This window comes from Strongylocentrotus purpuratus, unplaced genomic scaffold (genome assembly GCF_000002235.5).
Source record: "Strongylocentrotus purpuratus isolate Spur 01 unplaced genomic scaffold, Spur_5.0 spur5_scaffold_10, whole genome shotgun sequence".
Lineage (NCBI taxonomy): Eukaryota > Metazoa > Echinodermata > Echinoidea > Camarodonta > Strongylocentrotidae > Strongylocentrotus > Strongylocentrotus purpuratus.
This window is the reverse complement of record NW_022145595.1, coordinates 608,194-629,547: the sequence shown is the minus strand read 5'-3', so window position 1 is coordinate 629,547 and position 21,354 is coordinate 608,194. Positions and strand designations below refer to the sequence as shown.

The following is a 21,354-nucleotide window of genomic DNA, read 5'->3' as shown; positions in this document are numbered from 1 at the left end:
TTTAGACGCCTCCCCAGGACGTCGATCGATTACATGTATATGCCCCCCAAAACATCAAACTTTGGCTACGACCCTGCTGCGTCATGCGACAGAGAGAGAGAGCAAAAGAAAAGTTCCCTGCTAGTATCACTGTTGTAGTCTTATCACATACCCTGTTTCAGGTATACAAATAATCCATTTTTCATAATGTAATCAAATTAAATGCATACTTCATACCTAACCACAATTAATGTATGCAATTCGCATTATGACTATTGAAATACAATTATCTGTAACAGGTTAATAAAATAATATCGAATAATATGTAACGTGCATTAAATTTGATTACATTACGAAAATGGTCTATTTAAGCAGGGAGTTGTGAGTTTAAACTCACAACTCGATCCTGATTTATTGAAGCCCTTTGGTGCATCAAGACATCTTTACTTCTCATCTCATTCGCTCTAATCAGGGACCTACCAAGCATGCTCTATGGTGACAGGGCCTTATCTCAGTCTGTGCCCCCACTCTTTGGAACACTCTCCCCGCCCATATCCGGGAGTTACCCACCATTGACATTTTCAAAAAGAATCTAAAAACTCATCTATTCCAAAAACAACCCAAATAACTATACAATAAGTTCGAATTATATTACAATGCCTTCATTATGTCTTTTTTAATTATTGCTTTTATTGATATAATGATATAATATGTTAATTTCCAAGGAATTTACATGTTTTGTGAACTTCGTTAGTTATGTTAATAATATTTGATCTTCTTGGTAATTTAAGTAATGTTAATTTGTAAAGTAATATTAGTGATCTTCTTGGTAATTTAAAGATACTATGTCCCTTATGCAGCCAACATCGAATTATGTAGAACTTTGTAGGAATTATGAATGTGTCATGTTTGTCCTAGCAATAATGCAATACCTACCGATATACCTACCGATATAAAAATGTGCCCATCTGTTGCCTCATTTAAACGTAAATACAAGAACTATTTAATGAAGGAAGTCCTATCGTTTAATTTAATTAGCCTGTACTCATTTGTTTATTTATTTACTACCCATTGTTTCTTTTCTCTGTACTTTGTATTATTATCTGAGGACACTGGAGCCCAGCCTTTGAAAGGCCAATGGCCTCTGCTGGCTCCTCCATATTCTTTGTATTATTTATATTTATATATTTGCTTATATGTATAATGTATTGTTAAATGTATTTTTATACGAGAAATGGAAATAAAATGAACTTGTGAAATTTAAACGTTAGCAGTGTCCTACTATTCAAATTATGCAAGAAAACCCGTTTACTTGCTAGACATAACTGTCAGACACAATTTAGTGACTGGCCTGCTTTTTTCTTCTTTGGTAATAACATACATAAAATGAGGTACATGAGCATTTGTCTACATCAATAACCCACTTCTTGTAATGGCCAAAATTAATCTGATTGAAACTTTGCGCAGCATAAAACGTACAAAGGTCTGAAAATCAGACTATTACTTACTGGCTCTATAGCTCTTAAGTCGAAATCAACAACTAATAGTCGTTATTTTCCCACTCAAAGACATTTTCAAGCGCCCTTTTTTAGGGAAGTTCTAAATTAGTATTATCTTTCAAATGCTGTCGGAATTTAACCTTTGTTAAGTTGTGTTAGTAATATTTTGTTTTCATGGTAATTTGAGTAATGTTAATTCTATTAGAAATATTGATTTTCTCGAAGTAATTTTGATTTGTGTACAGCGCTTTGAAACGTTTATGTCACAAGCGCTAGATACATTTTTCCTGTTATTATTATTATTATTATTATGCTCTAATAAACCATTGGACAGTAATAAGGGAGTTTACAGATAGCACATGGTACAAATGACCCAAAATATCCACCGATCTTTTACACATGGAGAAGTTCCACTTTGAGCATCTTAGAATAACTGCCAAAGTCCTAGATGTGCTTCATGAATACCTTTTGTTTGCCCTCTTGAAAAGAATACTTCCACCTGCGTATCTTAGAATGTACCGTTGGTGCATAAATGAATAATGTTACATAAATTTCATGAGCACATATCCAGTATTCATCTCTGGTGGGTTTTACTTTTTTAGTACAAATGACCTTTATCTGCCCATGCGCAGATTGTATCTGTAAACTCCCTTATATCATGGACCTGGTATTTAGCCAATCCTTGAAGGTAGAGACTGCATGCATGAGCTACCTCTGTGCGGGCCTTCTCTTGTATGCCGCTGGATTCCGTACAAAATACAATAAGAAAGAGGTCCGGCAATCTCCAAACTCCACACACATAAATCGTCTGACAAGGTCTTCGCTCAGGCGGAGAGGTAAAGCTCTTCAACACACTGTGCACATCGACTTCGAATTTCATTCAGGAAGTACGGAGCTGAACAAACTGAGTCCACCTTTTTCTGACTGTGCGGGTAAGTGTGTTGTAACATTTCACATTCTCTGTAAGTCGCCCGTGTACTGGTGTCTATTTTGTGAACAGATATTTAAACTAGTTGAGTAACCATTTCATGATTTCTTATATTTCATGCGTTCTTTGTAGCTGTAGATGTTATTTTCAGGCAGTTACATTTTGTTTTGTCGGAGACCATGTAGCCAACGCCCAAATCGTTCTCGCCCGCGCCCGTTTATTATTGATCTGGATCTGGATGTGTACGATGCAGGGCCCTACTGGGCACAAACGCATCGGTAGAGAGAGAGAGGGCGCGGGGGTACATAGAAGGCTCTGTCAATGGCCTTCCTGAGTGTGCTGGTTGATGTGGAGTTTATGGTGGTTTCGTCTAAATGGTTCCATTCAATGATGGTAGATGGGAAGAATGATGCTTTATTCGTGTTATTTGCAGGGATTGAATGTCTCTGGTATTTGTGTATAAACGTGCAACTTGTTAGCCCTAAAAAAAACCCGGGCTATTTGAGGTCTTGGTACGGCCGGACCGGGGGGGGGGGGGCATTATGGCCCCCTTTAGATCTCGGCTGTGAAACGGCCGATCTCCGCGAAAATTTGCACGCATGTCAAGTGAAGTGTATAGAATACTATGATTATTTCAATTTTTTTGAAAAAATCACTGATTTGCATATTTATGGTAATTTATGCAAATAAGGTCATACAATTTTTACATTCTTACCCATAAATCATATATTATTCATATTTAAGCATTCTTTTTCACTACATATATTCATTAGACCATTTGGAATAATAATAGGACAAAACATTTGGAAGAGCCAGCTTATTTCTCATGTTATCTCTTGTTTTGATAATTTCTTATGTATTTCACTGTTTTTTTAACTTTATGTATTTTTTTGTTTTTATTGTTTTTGTTGTTTTATTTCATTTCTAACTACAAATCAACTATTTTGACTCTCAAAACAACCACCTAAACTTTAAACAAGACCCGATAACCAATGTTTGATCTATTTTTTTATAGGAAATATGACATTTCAATATGTTTTGTACACAAATCAAGAAAATTATCAATTTTCGGGCTGACATGCAAAGACAACAGGTCACGTGACCTTGTAACTCTAGGTCCGATTTTCAAAACAATTATTTTAAAAGATGCGCAAGACTCTAAAGAAAAAAGTCAGCGGGCGGCGGGGCGCCATCCATATGCGAACAATCAGAAAAATCGTGGAGTAGGGGGGCCATAATGGCCCCCGGCCTTATTAGGGTTAAGAGACCCTTTCATTATAATGATAGGTTTTCACGGAGGATAGATAATGCTAAATTGCTTAGCTGAAATCTTAACAAGCTTGACGAGCTGAAAATTATTAACACTGAACAGAACTTGTTATCAGTGCAGATTAGTAATAATCTCGGAGCAATCTCGGTTTGATTTGTGTAATATTCTGAGCGTCAACCCGTCCGTAGTGAAAAAAAGGAGAAAAAGAAATGCAACACTGTGCGTCAGGCTGGAGAAGCTTGGGCGTGACACACCCACTGTATTCCTGCCAGTGACACAAATGCGGCATCAAAATATTTGTGCTTCTCTGACCGTAATTAAATGCCTAAAACCCCTGAGCTTCCTTTGGCTCCGCCCCCTGAATCCCCACACCAATTTACGCTCGCTACCCTCTACATGATCATAAATACTTTAGCCCCCCCCCCCCGCACTTTGATAAACGTTCCGCGGGGCCTGTGTATATACGCATACAACACTGATCTTTATGATGTCTTTAACTTGACAAATCTTCTTCTCCCTTGCAAACGAGAAAGAAAACAAGGTCATTAAAAAGGATTAAGCGACAAATAATCATTGTGATTCAAATTGATGCGAATATTTGTTTGAATAAGCACTGCTATTCACCAGAATCTTCTTTGTAAAAACAACTTTTACAAATCTCAGCCATGCTTACTGAGTTGAGACGTTCCATTTAATTTAAATACTCATCAAAGAATATACTTCTCCTAATCTGAAAGTGATCTTACAACACAGTGGCAGAATTGCATGGCTGAGATTAGTAAAAGTCGTTTTTACAAAGAAGAGTCTGGTGAAAAGCATTGCTTATTCAACAAAATCCTTGCATTAATTTGAATCACAATTATCATTTTGTCGCATGATCCTTTTAATAAATAACCTTGTCTTCTTTTTGTATTTGCAGGGGGAGAAGGAGCTGTGTCACGTTAAGAAATCATAAAGATCAGTTGTATATAAATTCGTATATATATATGATAACAGGACAAAATGTTGATTATCAGAATGTCATTTTGGAACACTTCTATACAAATACCCGATCTTACTGTGCCGATACCACATTGTCTTTAGCCCGTATCAGTATAAGTATGAGCCAATATAAAGTTATTATTCTTTATTCAGTTCAGTATAATGCTTTTCTTCCAAAATAGTTTCGCTATTTTTTAAGGGTTGAGACGCTAAGAAATGGTTTCAAATGTACATTACAAAAACCCTGAACCATTGCATAATGATGGTGGTTCTCTCTCTCTCTCTCTCTATTTATTTTAATCATGCATTATCAACTACATATAAAGCAGCAACAAAAAACTTAGGGTTATCTGGGATAGGTAAAAGTGAGAGTTAAAAAGAAAGTCATGCTAAAACGGCGCTTCACCCCCCCCCCCCCTCGAAAAAAGAAGAAGAAATTAGTGGTCCTCCTCTCCAGCATCCCCCGCTTTAATATTCACCGGCCGGCTAAGTCGGCACAAAAAAAGTTCCCAAAAAACTGCTCCTATCCACCCCTCCCCACCCCCGCTCATTCGACGATCGCCGGCTGGCTGATTCGCCGCTTAATATTTTCTCAAGATTTGCGCCCCCCCCCCCTCTTGCCGCCGGCTGGATCCGCCCCTGCCACACACTGTATGCAAAATCGAGTAATTTTTGATATTTCAGGAAATTTTGCCCCATTTCCTTTCGCTTGCCTCCTGTAAAGGTATGCACTGTGTCCTGCTCGTATTATCAGACGAGTGGTAGCGAAAAGTAAACACATTACAAAAGCATATTTCCCTTTGAAAGTGGCCCGTTCGTTTGCAGCTAGGCAGGAATCTTTTTTCTACGCATCTGCAAGGAAAATCCAATTAAGCACATGCCCGACATATTTTCTCATGGCGGCATCGAAGATGGTACAAAGGGAATGAGGTCGATATGACTCCCATTTCTTAAAACTCCTTGACTGTACTAAATTGAAGAATCCTAGTAGGGATTGCTTTTCGAATGCCCTTTAATTCGAATAAGGGAGTTTAAAGATACAATCTGCGCATGGGCAGATAAAGGTCATTTGTATCAAAAAGGTAAAACCCACCAGAGATGAATACTGGATATGCGCTCATGAAAGTAAATGTAACATTATTCATTTATGCACTAATGGTACATTCTAAGATACGCAGGTGGAAGTATTCTTTTCAAGAGGGCAAACAAAAGGTATTCATGAAGCACATCTAGGAATTTGGCAGTTATTATTCTTAGATGCTCAAAGTGGAACTTCTCCATGTGTAAAAGATCTGTGGATATTTGGGGTCATTTGTACCATGTGCTATCTGTAAACTCCCTTATTGTGACGAGATATAGGTGAATAAGTTTAATTGAACCAAACTCTTTGGTAAGTAGCTTATGTTCATTTATGTGTGCAATGCAAGTGATATTCAACAAGAGTGCACGAGTCAATTTCTTTTTCCTCTTGATCACGCCAAAACCTCACGTTATCATCAATTCCTATGAACTACCATGAGAACATGATCAACCTTTCCAAATCCATTGCTTCCAGAGTTTCCTTGGAATGTATTTGCATGACCTGAACCAAGTTTTATCTTTAAATGTGACGTCATTACTAAAGTACATAATGAGTTAATCATTGTTGACAAAAAGTCTTCTTTGTAGTCCAGTGTCGTGTGTGTGTGTGTGTGTATGTGTGTATGTGCATATATATTTCCCGTATCAGTGTATTGCCGATGTATTACTATGAACCGTATATGGACGTCATTTTGCAAATTAATAATAAAAACATTACTTCCTCCTTTCTGCTTCTATGCTATTATTGGGTATGCCGATTTATGAGAGTGGCTCTCGTCACTACATACCCGTATACATTTGATATCTTCTATTCGATATGGCCAACCTTAAAGATAAAGTTGGATTCTGATCATGCGATTGCATCGTGAAATCTGGAAACTAATTGGAAAATGTTGACAAATAAATGGCGCATAATAATTTACGCTGTGAAGTTTTGGAAAAAATGAAAAAATGATAAAGAAATGGACGTAGTATTGTTGAAAGTCAGATGAACTTACTGTACACAAAAAATGTACAAATAAGACTACACAAACAAACACGCAGCATTTACATACAAGTTTGGCCCAAACGCCAATTCTTGTCATAATGCGAATACAATAGCATTTGAATAGCAATCATTTCAGTAGATTTCTTTTCTAGGATATGACTCCCACACTAACGTAAAGAATAAAAAAGCTCACAAATTATTTCCGCTCTCACACACCTCACTTACTCTTTAAAGGTACTATGTCCCTTTTGCAGCCAACCTCAAATTCTGTAGAACTTTGCAGAAATTATGAATATGTCATGTATATCCTATCTGTGAAATTTAAACGTTAGCAGTGTCCTAATATTTAAATTATGCAAGGAAACCCGTTTACTTGCTACACTTCACTGTCAGACACTATTGAGTGACTGACTGGCTTTTTCTTTTTCTTTGGTAATAACATACATAAAATGAGCTGTAAAAGGGTACATGAGCATTTGTCTAAATCAATAACCCACTTCTTGTGATGGCCAAAATTAAAATGATAGAAACTTTGCGCAGCATAAAACGTATGACCATACGGTACAATGGTCTGAAAATCAAGACTATTAATTATTGGCTCTATAGCTCTTAAGTCGATTTGACAACTAATAGTCGTTAATTTCCCACTTGAAGACATTTTCATGCCCCACCTTTTTTGGGAAGTTCTAAATTAGTTTTATCTTTCAAATGTCGTTGGAATTTAACCTTTTCATTTTTTTGGCCTGCAAATGGGACATAGTACCTTTAAGGCTTATCTTGAGCTCTAGTATGGGAATTGTATGTTGAGAGAACATGGCGTGAAGTCATTCTGGATTTTTTTCTTCTTCCTGCAGTAGATTGATTATTTGAACCAGAAAAATAAAAACAAACTCACAAAAACTTGCTGGAAATCTTTTTTCAATAAAAACAACAACTCTCATTTGCTCACAAGTGGGACGTCGATCCTAGCTTGAGCACAGCCGGTGAATAAGCAGATGGGTAGTGTGAGCGCTAGGTAAACAAAATAAATAAATAAAAACAATATGGGTGGTCCCCTTCTTTTCTGTCAAAACAAGACATTTTATGATCCCCCCCCTAGGAAAAATCATTGGGGTTCGTCTCCCCCCTCCCCGATTGACGCCCTTGCAAGTGACCTGTGTTAAAGATAAACATGAGTTCTGGTAAAAAAAAAAGAAAATGAATTCTCACAGAATCTAACGAAACTTACACTGAATGTACAAGATTGCAAATAAATGTCATGTGCCAAACAATTTTGGAAGAAAATGTATACTGGCTGAGTAATGAGCATATACAGATAAGGAAATCAAGGTAGTACTAGCCCCGACACCATTTGTTTTGTCCCATATACATCTTTCTGTGTACAGTGATTGTTACTTTACCAAGACTTGGCCAAATTTAGGATGATTTTGATGACTCCAGAAACTTGCAGTACACACCAATACTTACATGCTATATGATCAACTTTTTCTGATCCAATCCACACCTTTTCTTTCACAATTCTCTATTCTTTTACAGCATTACGAACATTCGGAATTAATAATGAGTCCTATACTACTTTCGGAATTATGAAGCTTATTGGGATTTATTTCATTCAATATAAAAGAAATACAAATAATTCTTCAAAATAATGCTTTTTCATCATCATAACATAATTACATCAATTCGATATACACGTGCAATTCATTAATTACGATTGAAGAAAAACTGATTGATATCAGCTATGAATAATATAAAACAAATTATAACCCCTTCCCATACTAACCAAACCCCAAACAAAACCAACTACAATATGCAACTCACTCATCCTCACACGCACACACACACACACGCACACACACGCACATACTCACGTACAGGCACTTTCTTTTCTTCAACCCTTTCTCTTTTTCCTCTGTTCATCTAATTTTCCTTCCTCCTAATAGGTTTCCACTTATATAAAGACCCAATGTGTGGTGATTAAAAAAAAAAAGTCTTGTGTCAATGTAAACTTAAGTTGAGTTTAAGGCAGGCGCGTACGCAGGGGGGGGGGGGGTGTTTTGGGGGTTAACCCCCCCCCCCTTTGGCATTTTTTATGTGTGTATTTTAAAGAAAAACCCCCTAAAACCCCCCTTTGTTTTGTTTAAACCCCCCCTTAAAAAAATCCTGCGTACGCCCCTGGTTTAAGGTATCATTTAACAATGTTAACTCTGAGATGCACGGCGCTACGTGTTATCAGTGTCTGTGATGTGGTGTAATATTGAGGCCCTAATAAAGAAATTGCGCTCCAAAATGATCAAGAAGTGCCTCATAAAAGTAAACAACGTTGAGTGACCGGTTTTTCCATACTCGTTTCCCCCAATGGACTGTAGTGTTATGAAAACCGTTAGGAAAACGCAAAATTTGATTTCGATTTCCAATCATAAATATCTTGCTAATGTAACAGCAGGCACAAATGACACACGACAAAGTCATTCAGAGTTTCATGTGGTATTATTTTGAGGATGGATCAACCCCCTCTTGAGCTCTCGAGGAGAAACTGAGACACCGAGACTAGAATTAGACCCAACTAGCTAGAACCATCTCCAACCAAATGCCATCTCCAACCAAATGATGAAGTAAGACCTCATAGATGCTGCAGAAATACTTTTAAGTATGAAGTTCTACTCAGAGTTAGCTTCTCTGGCAAATCAAACCGCCTAAGTCATGAGTAGATGCATATTGCATGGTCTATGCTCATCCCACTCAACCTGTGATGTGGCAAAAAATCCTTTCTCTCTATATTACCCTATAGCCTCTCTGACTCAAGGTCAAAGTGGACTTCTCCTTTTAGGGATCCCCTCAGAAGTACACTAAAGGGATCTCCTTATTCAGAGACATAGATCCCAACATTCAGAGACCTCCTCAAAAAATAGAATTAAGAAACATTTCGACTTGTCACACTAATCAGATGGGCGATCGGCTTGTAAAAGTCACGGGGTTCCTGACTGACCTAAAGGTTTATAATTATCATTGCAGCATGAGCTAAATCCAGGATTTTGTTTCAGAATCTGAGACAAAGTTACACTATCCAATATTATATTAGTACCTAAAACTCAAATATAATGAGTCAGGATGGTTGCGTTTGTCTTTTCTTCAATAAACCAAACTGAGAATAAAAATCAATCTTCTTTGTGGTACAGATAACTTCTAAAACAACTAGCAAACATGCAGACGGCGAAGAAGTATGACTGGCAGGATTCGAACCTCGCACTCTTTGGTTCGGATACTGAGAAGAAAATGAAGAAGGATAGTGCACAATCTGAACCAGCCTGGGAGGGGGCAGGACAGGAAGTCGGCCTCCAGATTTGGCGGATCGTCAAGTTCAAGGTACTAGGTCCAGACTAAATTTTGAAAATAGTATTTACTTTATTATTAATCATTAAGATACTACTCTACTTCAAACACCACCTCAACAACTACGACCATTGTTACTAGGCCTAATATAATACTACTACAACTACTACAAGCACATCCAGGACTTAAACTACTCAATCAAAAGTACTCAAAACATACTACAACTACACCAACAAAATACTATACTACTAACTATCCTGACTACTATATACTACGACTACTATAACTACCACTACTACTATACTACTACTACTACTACTACTACTACTACTACTACTACTACTACTACTACAACTTTTACTACTAATACTACTTCTACTACTTATACTAATACAAAATAATTAAAACAAATAATGAGGAGGATGATGTCCATGTGCCTACTTATGATGACGATGATTATGTTGATGAAAGTAGTCTACATGTATTTGATGATAATAATAGTCATGATATGAATAGAAGTCTAAGAGGTCAGATAAAGGGCCAATATGAATAACATGAAAGAAATAATAATCTTTAATTCTCTTGGCTATCACTATGAACAGGTTACCAATTGGGAGAAGGACCAATATGGAGAGTTCTTCAATGGCGATTCTTACATCATCCTCAATACCTATGTAAGTTTACAATTAAGGCCCATTCACACCTGACGTGCATGTTTAACCCCTTTTTTATTGTGTAAATGACCCCTCAGTCTACTTATAATGTCACTTATATTTTGATCTGTTCGAATCAAGACATCATTTTATTTTAATTAAGACCAACCTGTTTATTTCTGGAGTGTAAGAGTTTACAAGTTTCCCTCATCGTTCTGCTTTTTATTTAAACCAACTTGATATCAGGGTGCATGGACTTCCTCTTTAAAGAAAAACAGAGATTATTAAGCAGTCCAATTAAAGCACACACAGCGCCGGCAGTCATGAATTTGACTGTCTGTCATATCACACTAAGGAAATGATAATCTTAATTTTGAAACGTAGTCATTTTGTCGTTAAAGCGTGCTCATTAAAGCATGACTTGATAGATACCTCTGATTTTCAAACAATTGTAAATCACAGGTACAGTCCCTTCTATTAAAGTAACTTTGTACAAAACTTTGTGGTTATGAAAATTGGGAACAGTTGCTCTGGAAGAACTTACGTTTTAGTTTTGTTTTAGTGAACAGATTTGGGAATCATTCAAGTCAAGAAACAAACAAAATGAATGATAGTTTCAAAATATGTCATTCATTAAAGGTGATCCCTCCAACCTGATAATGCAAACTAAGGTCCTGAAAAAGTGAATTGTTTTATACTAGATCTAGAAGTATATGCATCACAGTAACTTGTGAGGTTTTTTCCCTCCTGAGATAAATGTCTAGATAAGCCACTGGAGATTATGGGAATAGGATTGATGAGACATAATGTTGTGTGAAAGGGATGGATAAAGCTGACCTTAACGATGAATAACTATGAGTTCCAATTATCCATCGCTTTTTTTTTTTCACTTTTCTTTTTATAGAAAGATCCAGAGGGTGATGCGCTGAAGTATGACGTCCACTTCTGGATTGGAAAATATTCCACGCAGGTTGGTTAAATCTGTAAAATGGCAGTTTCTTTTGTCCTAATGCAGAGGCAGCACTGTTGTACTCCATTCCCTTATTCCCTGATGTGCAATTCTAATTGATATTTTTAGGGTTCATATCCTTACTCATGTGTATATTGTGAGACAAGGCAGTTTATTTACAGTTGTCTTTCTCCACCCAAGTGTAGTTTACTGGTACATGATGTACAAACCATGATCTTAGGGTGTTATGAATGCTGCATTCAAACAATTTCTTTGCAAGAAAACGTTGTTATTCAAAATATATTTAAGTACTGTATTACTATTTTCATCACCAAGAACAAACCAATATGATCTATGTGCAGTGTCATATGATTCTGAGTAAGATTAGGTCTATTTGTTATGAATGTTGAAACCAACACCTCACAGAACTTTCTGAGTATACTTAATCAACTTTTCTGAACAACCTGACAGTTTCTTTCACATGCAGTCGCATGACCAGTTCTCAACGATCTTCAAATAGAAAACCATAAACATATGATGTATTACGTAATCTGAACATCATTTCTGTGGGATGTACAAGTTATAGGGTATTGAACTGCCCTTGGGTTCATTTTTCCCCTTTTACCTTTTCCTTTAAAATCCACCTTCTCTGTAAATGTGTAGGATGAGTATGGTACAGCAGCATACAAGACCGTTGAGCTGGATACACTTTTGGATGATAAACCCATTCAGCATAGAGAGGTTCAAGGGCACGAAAGTGCGCTCTTCAAGTCCTATTTCGCATCCCTCATGTAAGATTTTATTTGTTTCTTCCTAATGATTACTAGTGATGATAATATTGATGATAATCATGACTATGATGATGATAAAAATTGTTATAATGCGAAGATACTTCTACTACTACTACTACTTATATAATGAGAACTTTGGAAATCTACTGGCAGCTAGAGCAGATGAAAAAAACATTTCAAAATATCAAGATTGCCGCTACCATATTTTTGTAATAAAATAGCTAACATCAGAGAAAATGGAAAGAGAGAGGGGAAATAAAGCGAGGACAGAGAGAGCCTAGAGAAAAAGAGAGAGAGAGAAAGAGGAGGGGGGATGAGCAAGGAAAATGTACCCATAGGGACCACCTTATACAGTGCGTCCCAGAAAACGGATGTTTATCATAACTTAATCACAATAATAATTAATCAATGACACATATTTGGAAAGCTTAGATCCTCCTCTTTCATTTGGTGCAACTCATACGATGCACATTTCACGCATTAGTGATTAAAAGCAATTTGAAGAGAGGAAACCGAAAAGTCATTTTGCATTTTCATAATTTAATCAAACGAGTTCGTTTTTACTGGCTTATTGCCGTTGCAACGAACAGAGTTGACAGAAGACTTAACTCCGTTTCGTTGACGATCAGCCATGCACAAAAAAGACGAAAGACCTGATGCATGGCTGATCTTCAACGAAACAGAGTTTAGTCTTTTGTCAACTCTGTTTATTGCTACGGCAGGCAGCCAGTGAAAACGAACTCGTTTAATCAAATTATGGAAATGCAAGCATTTTTGTAAACAAACAGAACTTTGTTATTCTGGGCTCATTTTTCCTGATTGAGGTGTCAGGCCATTCTTTCAGGCCATAGCTCTACTCGAGAGAGATACTTACCCGGTAGGTTACCTTCTTTCAGGCCATAGCTATACTTGAGAGAGATACTTACCTGGTAGGTTAACTTCTTTCAGGCCATAGCTATACTTGAGAGAGATACTTACCCGGTAGGTTACCTTCTTTCAGGCCATAGCTCTACTTGAGAGAGATACTTACCTGGTAGGTTACTTTCTTTCAGGCCATAGCTATACTTGAGAGAGATACTTACCCGGTAGGTTACTTTCTTTCAGGCCATAGCTATATACTTGAGAGAGATACTTACCCGGTAGCTTCCCTTCTTTCAGGCCATAGCTCTACTTGAGAGAGATACTTACCGGTAGGTTACCTTCTTTCAGGCCATAGCTCTACTTGAGAGAGATACTTACCCGGTAGATTACCTTCTTTCAGACCATAGCTATACTTGAGAGAGATACTCAACCGGTAGGTTACCTTCTTTCAGGCCATAGCTCTACTTGAGAGAGAAACTTACCCGGTAGGTTACCTTCTTTCAGGCCATAGCTATACTTGAGAGAGATACTTACCCGGTAGGTTACCTTCTTTCAGGCCATAGCTATACTTGAGAGAGATACTTACCTGGTAGGTTAACTTCTTTCAGGCCATAGCTATACTTGAGAGAGATACTTACCCGGTAGGTTACCTTCTTTCAGGCCATAGCTATACTTGAGAGAGATACTTACCTGGTAGGTTAACTTCTTTCAGGCCATAGCTATACTTGAGAGAGATACTTACCTGGTAGGTTAACTTCTTTCAGGCCATAGCTATACTTGAGAGAGATACTTACCTGGTAGGTTAACTTCTTTCAGGCCATAGCTATACTTGAGAGAGATACTTACCTGGTAGGTTACCTTCTTTCAGGCCATAGCTATACTTGAGAGAGATACTTACCCGGTAGGTTACCTTCTTTCAGGCCATAGCTATACTTGAGAGAGATACTTACCTGGTAGGTTACCTTCTTTCAGGCCATAGCTATACTTGAGAGAGATACTTACCTGGTAGGTTACCTTCTTTCAGGCCATAGCTATACTTGAGAGAGATACTTACCCGGTAGGTTACCTTCTTTCAGGCCATAGCTATACTTGAGAGAGATACTTACCCGGTAGGTTACCTTCTTTCAGGCCATAGCTATACTTGAGAGAGATACTTACCCGGTAGGTTACTTTCTTTCAGGCCATAGCTATACTTGAGAGAGATACTTACCCGGTAGGTTACCTTCTTTCAGGCCATAGCTATACTTGAGAGAGATACTTATACCTGGTAGGTATACCGGAAGTTGTTTCTGATTGGTCCGTCATTTCATAAAGCTCCAAATAGTTCCCTCTCATAGAGATTGTAAGTGAAAGAGCAACATGATTAAACCTACGACCCCTCTTGCGAACGTGAAGATGCGCATGTCACAACTATCTCTTTTAATACGCTATGGTTTAGTCTATCCTCAACCTCCTGGGATCTCTCATATGCTCCAGTACATGAAAATTTACGGCGTCGAAAGGCCCCAAAACCTTGTACTATTATCATACATGTAAAATATATGTGATAATAATAAAATAATGATAATGATAAGAATAATAATACTGTTATTTGACTACCAATTGCTACTACTACGACTGCTAATATTAATAATTGTGTAATCTGTATCACATCAATAGATAACTTTATTATGATAAAGATATTGATTGTATTAGCTACTATAGTCTCCTAAATTGTTTTCCTATTTATTTGTTGTTTTCTGTCAATTGTGCAGGCTTCTAAAGGGTGGTGCTGACACTGGTTTTAGACGTGTACTACCAGAGCAATACGAACCGCGTCTTTTCCATGTGAAGAAAGGGTCCGACAAGAAAATCACAAGTACTCAGGTGAATAAAATATCATTTTAGTTGAATTCATACCAATAACGGGATTTTGTTTGGGTTTGATATGGCCTATATACTCCCATCAGCGAATTTTCTGATCGTAAGATGCTAGTAGAATGATACTAAATTTTGAATAGAAAATGAAATCTAAACTTCAAATTGGAATCGGTATAAACATTTTAATTGAATTAGAACTCAAAGTTCAAATTGAAATAAAGTTAAAAATTAAGCCATTGTCATCTCTTACCGCTTCCCCTGTCAAATTTTGATTCAATTTTTGTTTGTATTTACGTGGAGGTGTTGTGGTCTAGTGGATACGTCACCGCGGTGACGTACTGTGGATCACATGGTTCGCGGTTAAAAATATTTTATTTCAACAATATTAGTTAGATGTAATAAAGTATAAAATTAAATGCATCATTGTGTTTTAGTTTCAATATCGAGGGTAGAAAAGAGTAGGAGCCAGTGTTACGGACACTACAGATCTGTGTTGCAGACAGAAGGCAGGGGCGGATCTAGCTTTTTGCTAAGGGGGGGGTTTGACCAAAATAATGACGATGCGGAGCATCGTCCACGAGCCGCGAAGCGGCGAGCCGATTTTTTTTGGGGTGTTTATTTGAACCCCGTAAGTGATGTTTTCCTGGCATCTATTAACACAATGGAGACCATAAAAAGCAGTGCATGATAACGTCTTTTTAAATCAAGTAACAGTTTAATACACAGTTATATCCAGAGTTATCATGTGTTTGGTTAAGTTACCAGATGAGTTGAATATCTTCTCACAATATTTGCACTTGAAAGGGTTTCTCTCCAGCGTGCGTTCTTTTTTCTTTCTTTTTTTCTTTTTTTTTTTCTTTTTTTTCCCCTTTTTTTTTTTTTTTTTTTTTGACCGCCCAAGGGGGGGGGGGTTTAAACCCCCTAAACCCCCCCGTAGATCCGCGCCTGGAAGGAGTAATATCAAGGCCTGCAAGTCAAACTGTACCTCCTTTCCTGGATAATAGTGTTCTAACAAAAAAAATAACGACACTAATGTCCTTTAGCTATACATTCATCTACGATAGTGCCACACTCCACCCAGGTGAAGTAAAATGGTACCTGGCAGGAATTCCTTGGAATGATTTCGTGCCCTATTATGGTAGCCATGTTTAAGCCGGGTAGTAACTGCATGTGGAGCGCCAGGGAGTGTCAAATCTGACAGACATGAGCGCTATACAAGAACCCACTATTATTATTATTATTATTTTGTCCATTATTCAGGTCTCTCTGAAGAAAGGTAATCTAAAGTCTGGTGATGTCTTTATCTTGGATCTTGGAGCGATGATTTACCAGTGGAACGGTTCCAGCTGCAGTCATGATGAAAAATTTAAGGTAATAATTTGAGATTTTATATCGACCTTCTTCCCGGCCAAGCTCATAAGGGTGATTCGATCTGTCTTTAAAAATAAAATGTTGACAAGATTTGATAGCGTATTGAGAGAGAGACATAGGGTCTAGTTGTAACACACAATGCACATGTATAGGGTAGCTAGTTATAGGGTCTAGTTGTAACATGTAGAGGGTAGCTAGTTATAGGTTAAATCATGAAGCTTCACATTGTTCCCTAGCTCCATAATACAATCTGCAGGAAACCACTTAGGGCTGGGTGAAATTAGTTACCAGTCAGAACCAACTTCCGATGATGTAACTTTCTCTCATCTAGCTACGGCTAACATGTACTGGATATCACCGTCTACCATAGTCTTGGGTTAGATCATGGACTTTCCGATTGTTCCTTAATTCTCATGTAATCTCTATCATCTATGGGAGAGAAATCTTTGATAGATCATGATGGACTTTCCGATTGTTCCTTCTCATGTACAATCTCTATGGGAGAGAAATGTTTGACTCTCCATGAAATGACTGACCAACATGGAATGAACTCTGGTGTCGTAACTATCAGTCTCAACTAGCTATGCCATTCATGCTCCTATTATTTTTGTGTTTCAGGCTGCTCAGGAGGCAGCTAAGATCAAGGGATCACGAGGCAAGTGCCGTGTTGAAACCCTCGAAGAGAGCAGCACCTCCGAGGATCATCCTTGCTTCGCACCCCTTAAAGACGGCGAGAGTAAGGCTAAGACAAGTGCAGTGCAGGGGGAGAGGAAAATGTTCAGGTAAGATCGATGGCTGGGCATTAATTGTTTCACAAAAACGTCATCAAGCACAAGTTTGCTGGTATCCAAGTGAAATGCGTGATAATTTAAATAGCATTTCAATGGGATGTCAGGGAATCACTTAAAACGGTTTCATGAAACACACCCATGATATTGGTTTTGAAGGGGTTGTGTTAAATGTTGGTGGTTGTTGTGATAGTATTGTTGGGGCTTATTTTGTTCCATCGGATCTTCGCATCTAATTCTGCTCACACAAACTTTTGTAAATAATTTAAAGCTCGAAGGGTCGGGTGTAACGTTTGTTAAATACATCCCTCTTATCACCAAAGTGTTGGGTCCAGTTTACCCAACACTTTCTGAAGAACCTACAGGAAATTTACAAAAAACTCGACATGACACTTTTTAATACCAAGATGAGAGTCCAAAAAAAGGCAACAATCGACACTCCGTCATTGTCTGATTGTATGGGGATATTTTCACAAATGTACATGTAAGCAGATTAACCTTATCCAAAGACCATCCTTGAAAATTATTGGATTAAGTTTACCCGACCTTTCTTGAACACTTTGTTCTGATCACCCTGATTCACATTTTGTTACAGGATCAGTGATGCTGACGGCAGTTTGGACATGGAAGCAATGGACGGTGAAATCAGCAAGGATAAATTGACATCCGATGTAAGTAAACAACACAGCTGCTCATGAAAAAAATGTCAAGATGTCGTCAATGTTTTCTTATTTTTTATTGAAGCGGGAGGCTTTGGGCATGCATTTATCTGTATGCATGGTAAGATGATGTAAGACTTGATGATTGACCCTGCAGGAGTTGATGTCAGAGATCCACTATTAAAACCTGTCTTATGGTATGGGTACATGCATTTATGCCCCAAAACTGCATGTAACTCCTGTTGCATATTATCCGAGGCGGCTTTCAGTTGCTTAAAAAAAAACATTAACAAAAATATATAGAAAATAAATAAAATTATGATTATGAATAATTTAGTTCTTACTGTAAGTTCCTAACATATGCCATTGCACATTGTTTCAAACAATCTTGACTACTACAGGATGTCTATGTGATTAACACTGGAGAACACGTCTACTGTTGGGTCGGCAAAGGAGCCACCATTGACGAAAGGAAGAATGCTCTATCCTACGCAAGCGTAAGTTACCATCTTGTATAGGGTGGATCCAGGATTTTAAGGGAGTACAATTCGGAAAATATATCTGAAAATCAAAAAAGAAACAAACAAACAAAGAAAAAAAATGAACAAAAACAAAAGGAGGAAAAGAAGAATTACAAAATTAAAGAAGAGTATTAAAAACAAATGAAAAGGGGCCCTCATTTTTAAAGAAAAAGGGGACACAGGTCTGCTGTTAATTCAAGATGTGCGAGCTTCTAGCTGTTATCTCTAATTATTCACAATAAACCTTATCAATTTAATTTATTTCAATTCAACTTTTGTGTATGACATGTATCATCATGCCATCATTTCTTATATTTTCTCTCAACAGAATTACCTGAACAAGACTGAGACACCTTGGTTGCCCATCTCTGTCGTTGCCGAGGTCAATGAATCAGCTGAATTCATCAAGGCCTTCTAAAGCTTTTAGCAACCAAGACGACCTTAGAGGAAACCTGATCACTAATTTGAGAAAAAAAAATCTTCTGCCTGTATCTACTACGGGTAGTTCATTTATACCCTACGCTGACTCGAGTCTAAATCATGTTTAAACAATTTATAAACTAGAGGCCGTGTTACAGTCTACTTAATTGGTAGGCCAAACTTGAATTCAGGTCTCATCACCAAAACAGTTTTTAATTTTGATGTTTATGATTCCGTCATAACATCCTGTACTATAAAATATTAATCAACTTTAAATATAGACTTCTAAGAAGAGAGTTCTTGCAAATCGTTATACAAAAATTGCACAATATATACAAAGACGTTGTGTGTCCGGACTGGTTGTGTATCCGGACAGTTAATTAAAACAGACCTTTGAAGAAGTTTATAAGCAGTATTTCATAAGAGAAGACTTTATGTTTGTTAAGTGTCTGGACATGCACCCACCCCCACCCCCCATCATGCTATTCAAAATTAATCAGCTTTAAGTATAGACTTCTAAAAAAGAGGCCTATTTCAAATTGTTATACCAAAATTTCACAATATACAATTTTCTGGTGTTTGGTCCCCTAGTGTTGTCACATGCACAATGAAAAAAAATGGTCAAGCTCCTTGAAGGCACGTACGTTTACACAACACCATGCAGATATTTAGAATGTCTCATGTAGTCTGTCCCTGGGCTGACAATTACTTAACATTATCCTTGCAATTTATAGAATACCCTGTATTATCATTTAGGACCATACAATCACGACTGTGGTCAAATCGAAACTAATAACTTGTCTTTGGTTTATTGAGACTAACAATGATATTTGAAAACTAAAATGTTTATCAAAATAACACTTTTTATGTCTTTATATGGATTTGCATACTATAACTTGTGGTGACGATTTATTATTTATTTCATTTTGTATTCTGTATAAGCCTAGAAGAGCATTCTTGTATGAAATGGTATCATGAGATTGTATATAAGAATTGCCTTCAATAATTGAAAAGTAAGGGCTTAATTGGCTATTTTGTCTTTTAAACTAATAATTTATGTATTGTTTCAAGAGTAATGATCCTTCTAGGTATGAAACTCTTTTTTCTTTCAACTTCATGAAAAGTACCTATTGTGCCTTCATGCACTTAAAAATCAGTCTTGCCTGACATGAACGACCAGTGTATTAATTGTTTTCTTAAACATGGGTATACTACTTGTTGCACCTACCTAGCGTATCTAGCGTATGAAGCCTCTTCGCGCATGCATGCACCGTTAATGCAATGCAATGTTTTAATACACTGTTAAATTCAAGGCTATAGTAGCACTATACAGTTTGCTATCACTTTTTGCTCGATGGCAGTGCTCCCTTATAAATCTCTTTCTTGGTAAGTTTTCATTTAAAAATGCATTTGCGAGGGCCGGTTGAAATGCAGAAATCTACCGCTCACTTGCTTTGCCACCTCTCTTGTAAATCTAAGGAGATATATTATATTAGTAGTTGGCTGGGCCGTGCCCAAATGCAGTGTTGCCCTGGCGTCATTATACCTAGATAATTATGGCTGTGGACGAATGCATTAGGTCTAATTACATTACGAAGTTGGCTAAAGATCCTTACCAGATTGAGAATTAATTGTCGGTCTTATTTGTTGGACATTAACTGGGATTAATTTTTTCTTCACAAATCTATGTAGAAGATACATTGAAAAAAGATTTGCCTATATATTGAATGCGTACTTCTATATAGTTTAACAGTAGAGAAATTAACTCAAAATGATAAGCCTTTCTCATACTCGAATGTGAAATTTTATTTTTCATTAATTTAAAATGACGTCTTTGTTGATAATTTACTATGATAAAGCATATTCAGCTTCCTAGAAATAAAGAATAAATGTGGCGGGAATTTCGATGTTCTTGTGCGATCATTTTCTTAGATAAAAGATACTGATCAAAGTAGTTAAGTATGCAAGGAGTGTCGGGGATGACGGAACGAGGGGGGGGGGGGGGATTCGAATGTTTAGGGAGAGGGGAGGGGAGTGGAGACAAGTAGGTAGTGAAAGGGAGAAAGAGAGAAAGAATGAGAGGGAAGAGAGACTCGAAAGTGAAAGAAAAAAAAAGAGAGAAGGGGGAAAAGTGGAGGACTTTTTCTTGACGTTTGAAAAATGGCGCACATTTCATACCGATTTTTGTTGATTTTTTAAGTTCTAAATATTGCAATGAACCATAATTCTAGTGCACTGAATTATTCTCAGTGCCGGATTCAGGAGGCACAGGGGACACGTGCATCCCCCCCCCCCCGGTAAAAAAAAAAGGGGGGAAGGGGAGAAAACGAGAAAAAAGAGGGAGGAGACAAAAGGGGAGAAAAGAAAAAAAGGGGAAGAGAGAGGAGAGAAAAGATGGAAAGACGGAGGAGAGAAAAGGGGGA

At 37.4% G+C, this 21,354-nt stretch overlaps 1 protein-coding gene across 1 annotated transcript; it reads left to right on the top strand.

Moving 5' to 3' along the window:
• The first annotated feature begins 2,173 nt into the window (after positions 1 to 2,173).
• On the top strand, positions 2,174 to 20,836 carry LOC587480 (gelsolin-like protein 1). The gene is made up of 11 exons (XM_030979037.1): positions 2,174 to 2,410; positions 9,905 to 10,091; positions 10,661 to 10,732; positions 11,616 to 11,681; positions 12,324 to 12,451; positions 15,067 to 15,178; positions 16,433 to 16,543; positions 17,162 to 17,325; positions 17,927 to 18,002; positions 18,392 to 18,487; positions 18,840 to 20,836. Exons 2-11 carry the CDS (start codon positions 9,930 to 9,932, stop codon positions 18,927 to 18,929), a joined length of 1,077 nt encoding a protein of 358 aa, XP_030834897.1. The 5' UTR covers positions 2,174 to 2,410; positions 9,905 to 9,929; the 3' UTR covers positions 18,930 to 20,836.
• The last annotated feature ends 518 nt before the right edge of the window (positions 20,837 to 21,354 follow it).

Bases quoted from the DNA above. Each gene is read 5' to 3' on its own strand.
- LOC587480 (XM_030979037.1), top strand. From the start codon at position 9,930: ATGCAGACGGCGAAGAAGTATGACTGGCAGGATTCGAACCTCGCACTC. The intron at 15,179-16,432 runs GTGAATAAAATA...TCCATTATTCAG, and splicing joins AGAAAATCACAAGTACTCAG to GTCTCTCTGAAGAAAGGTAA. The intron at 18,488-18,839 runs GTAAGTTACCAT...TTCTCTCAACAG, and splicing joins ATGCTCTATCCTACGCAAGC to AATTACCTGAACAAGACTGA.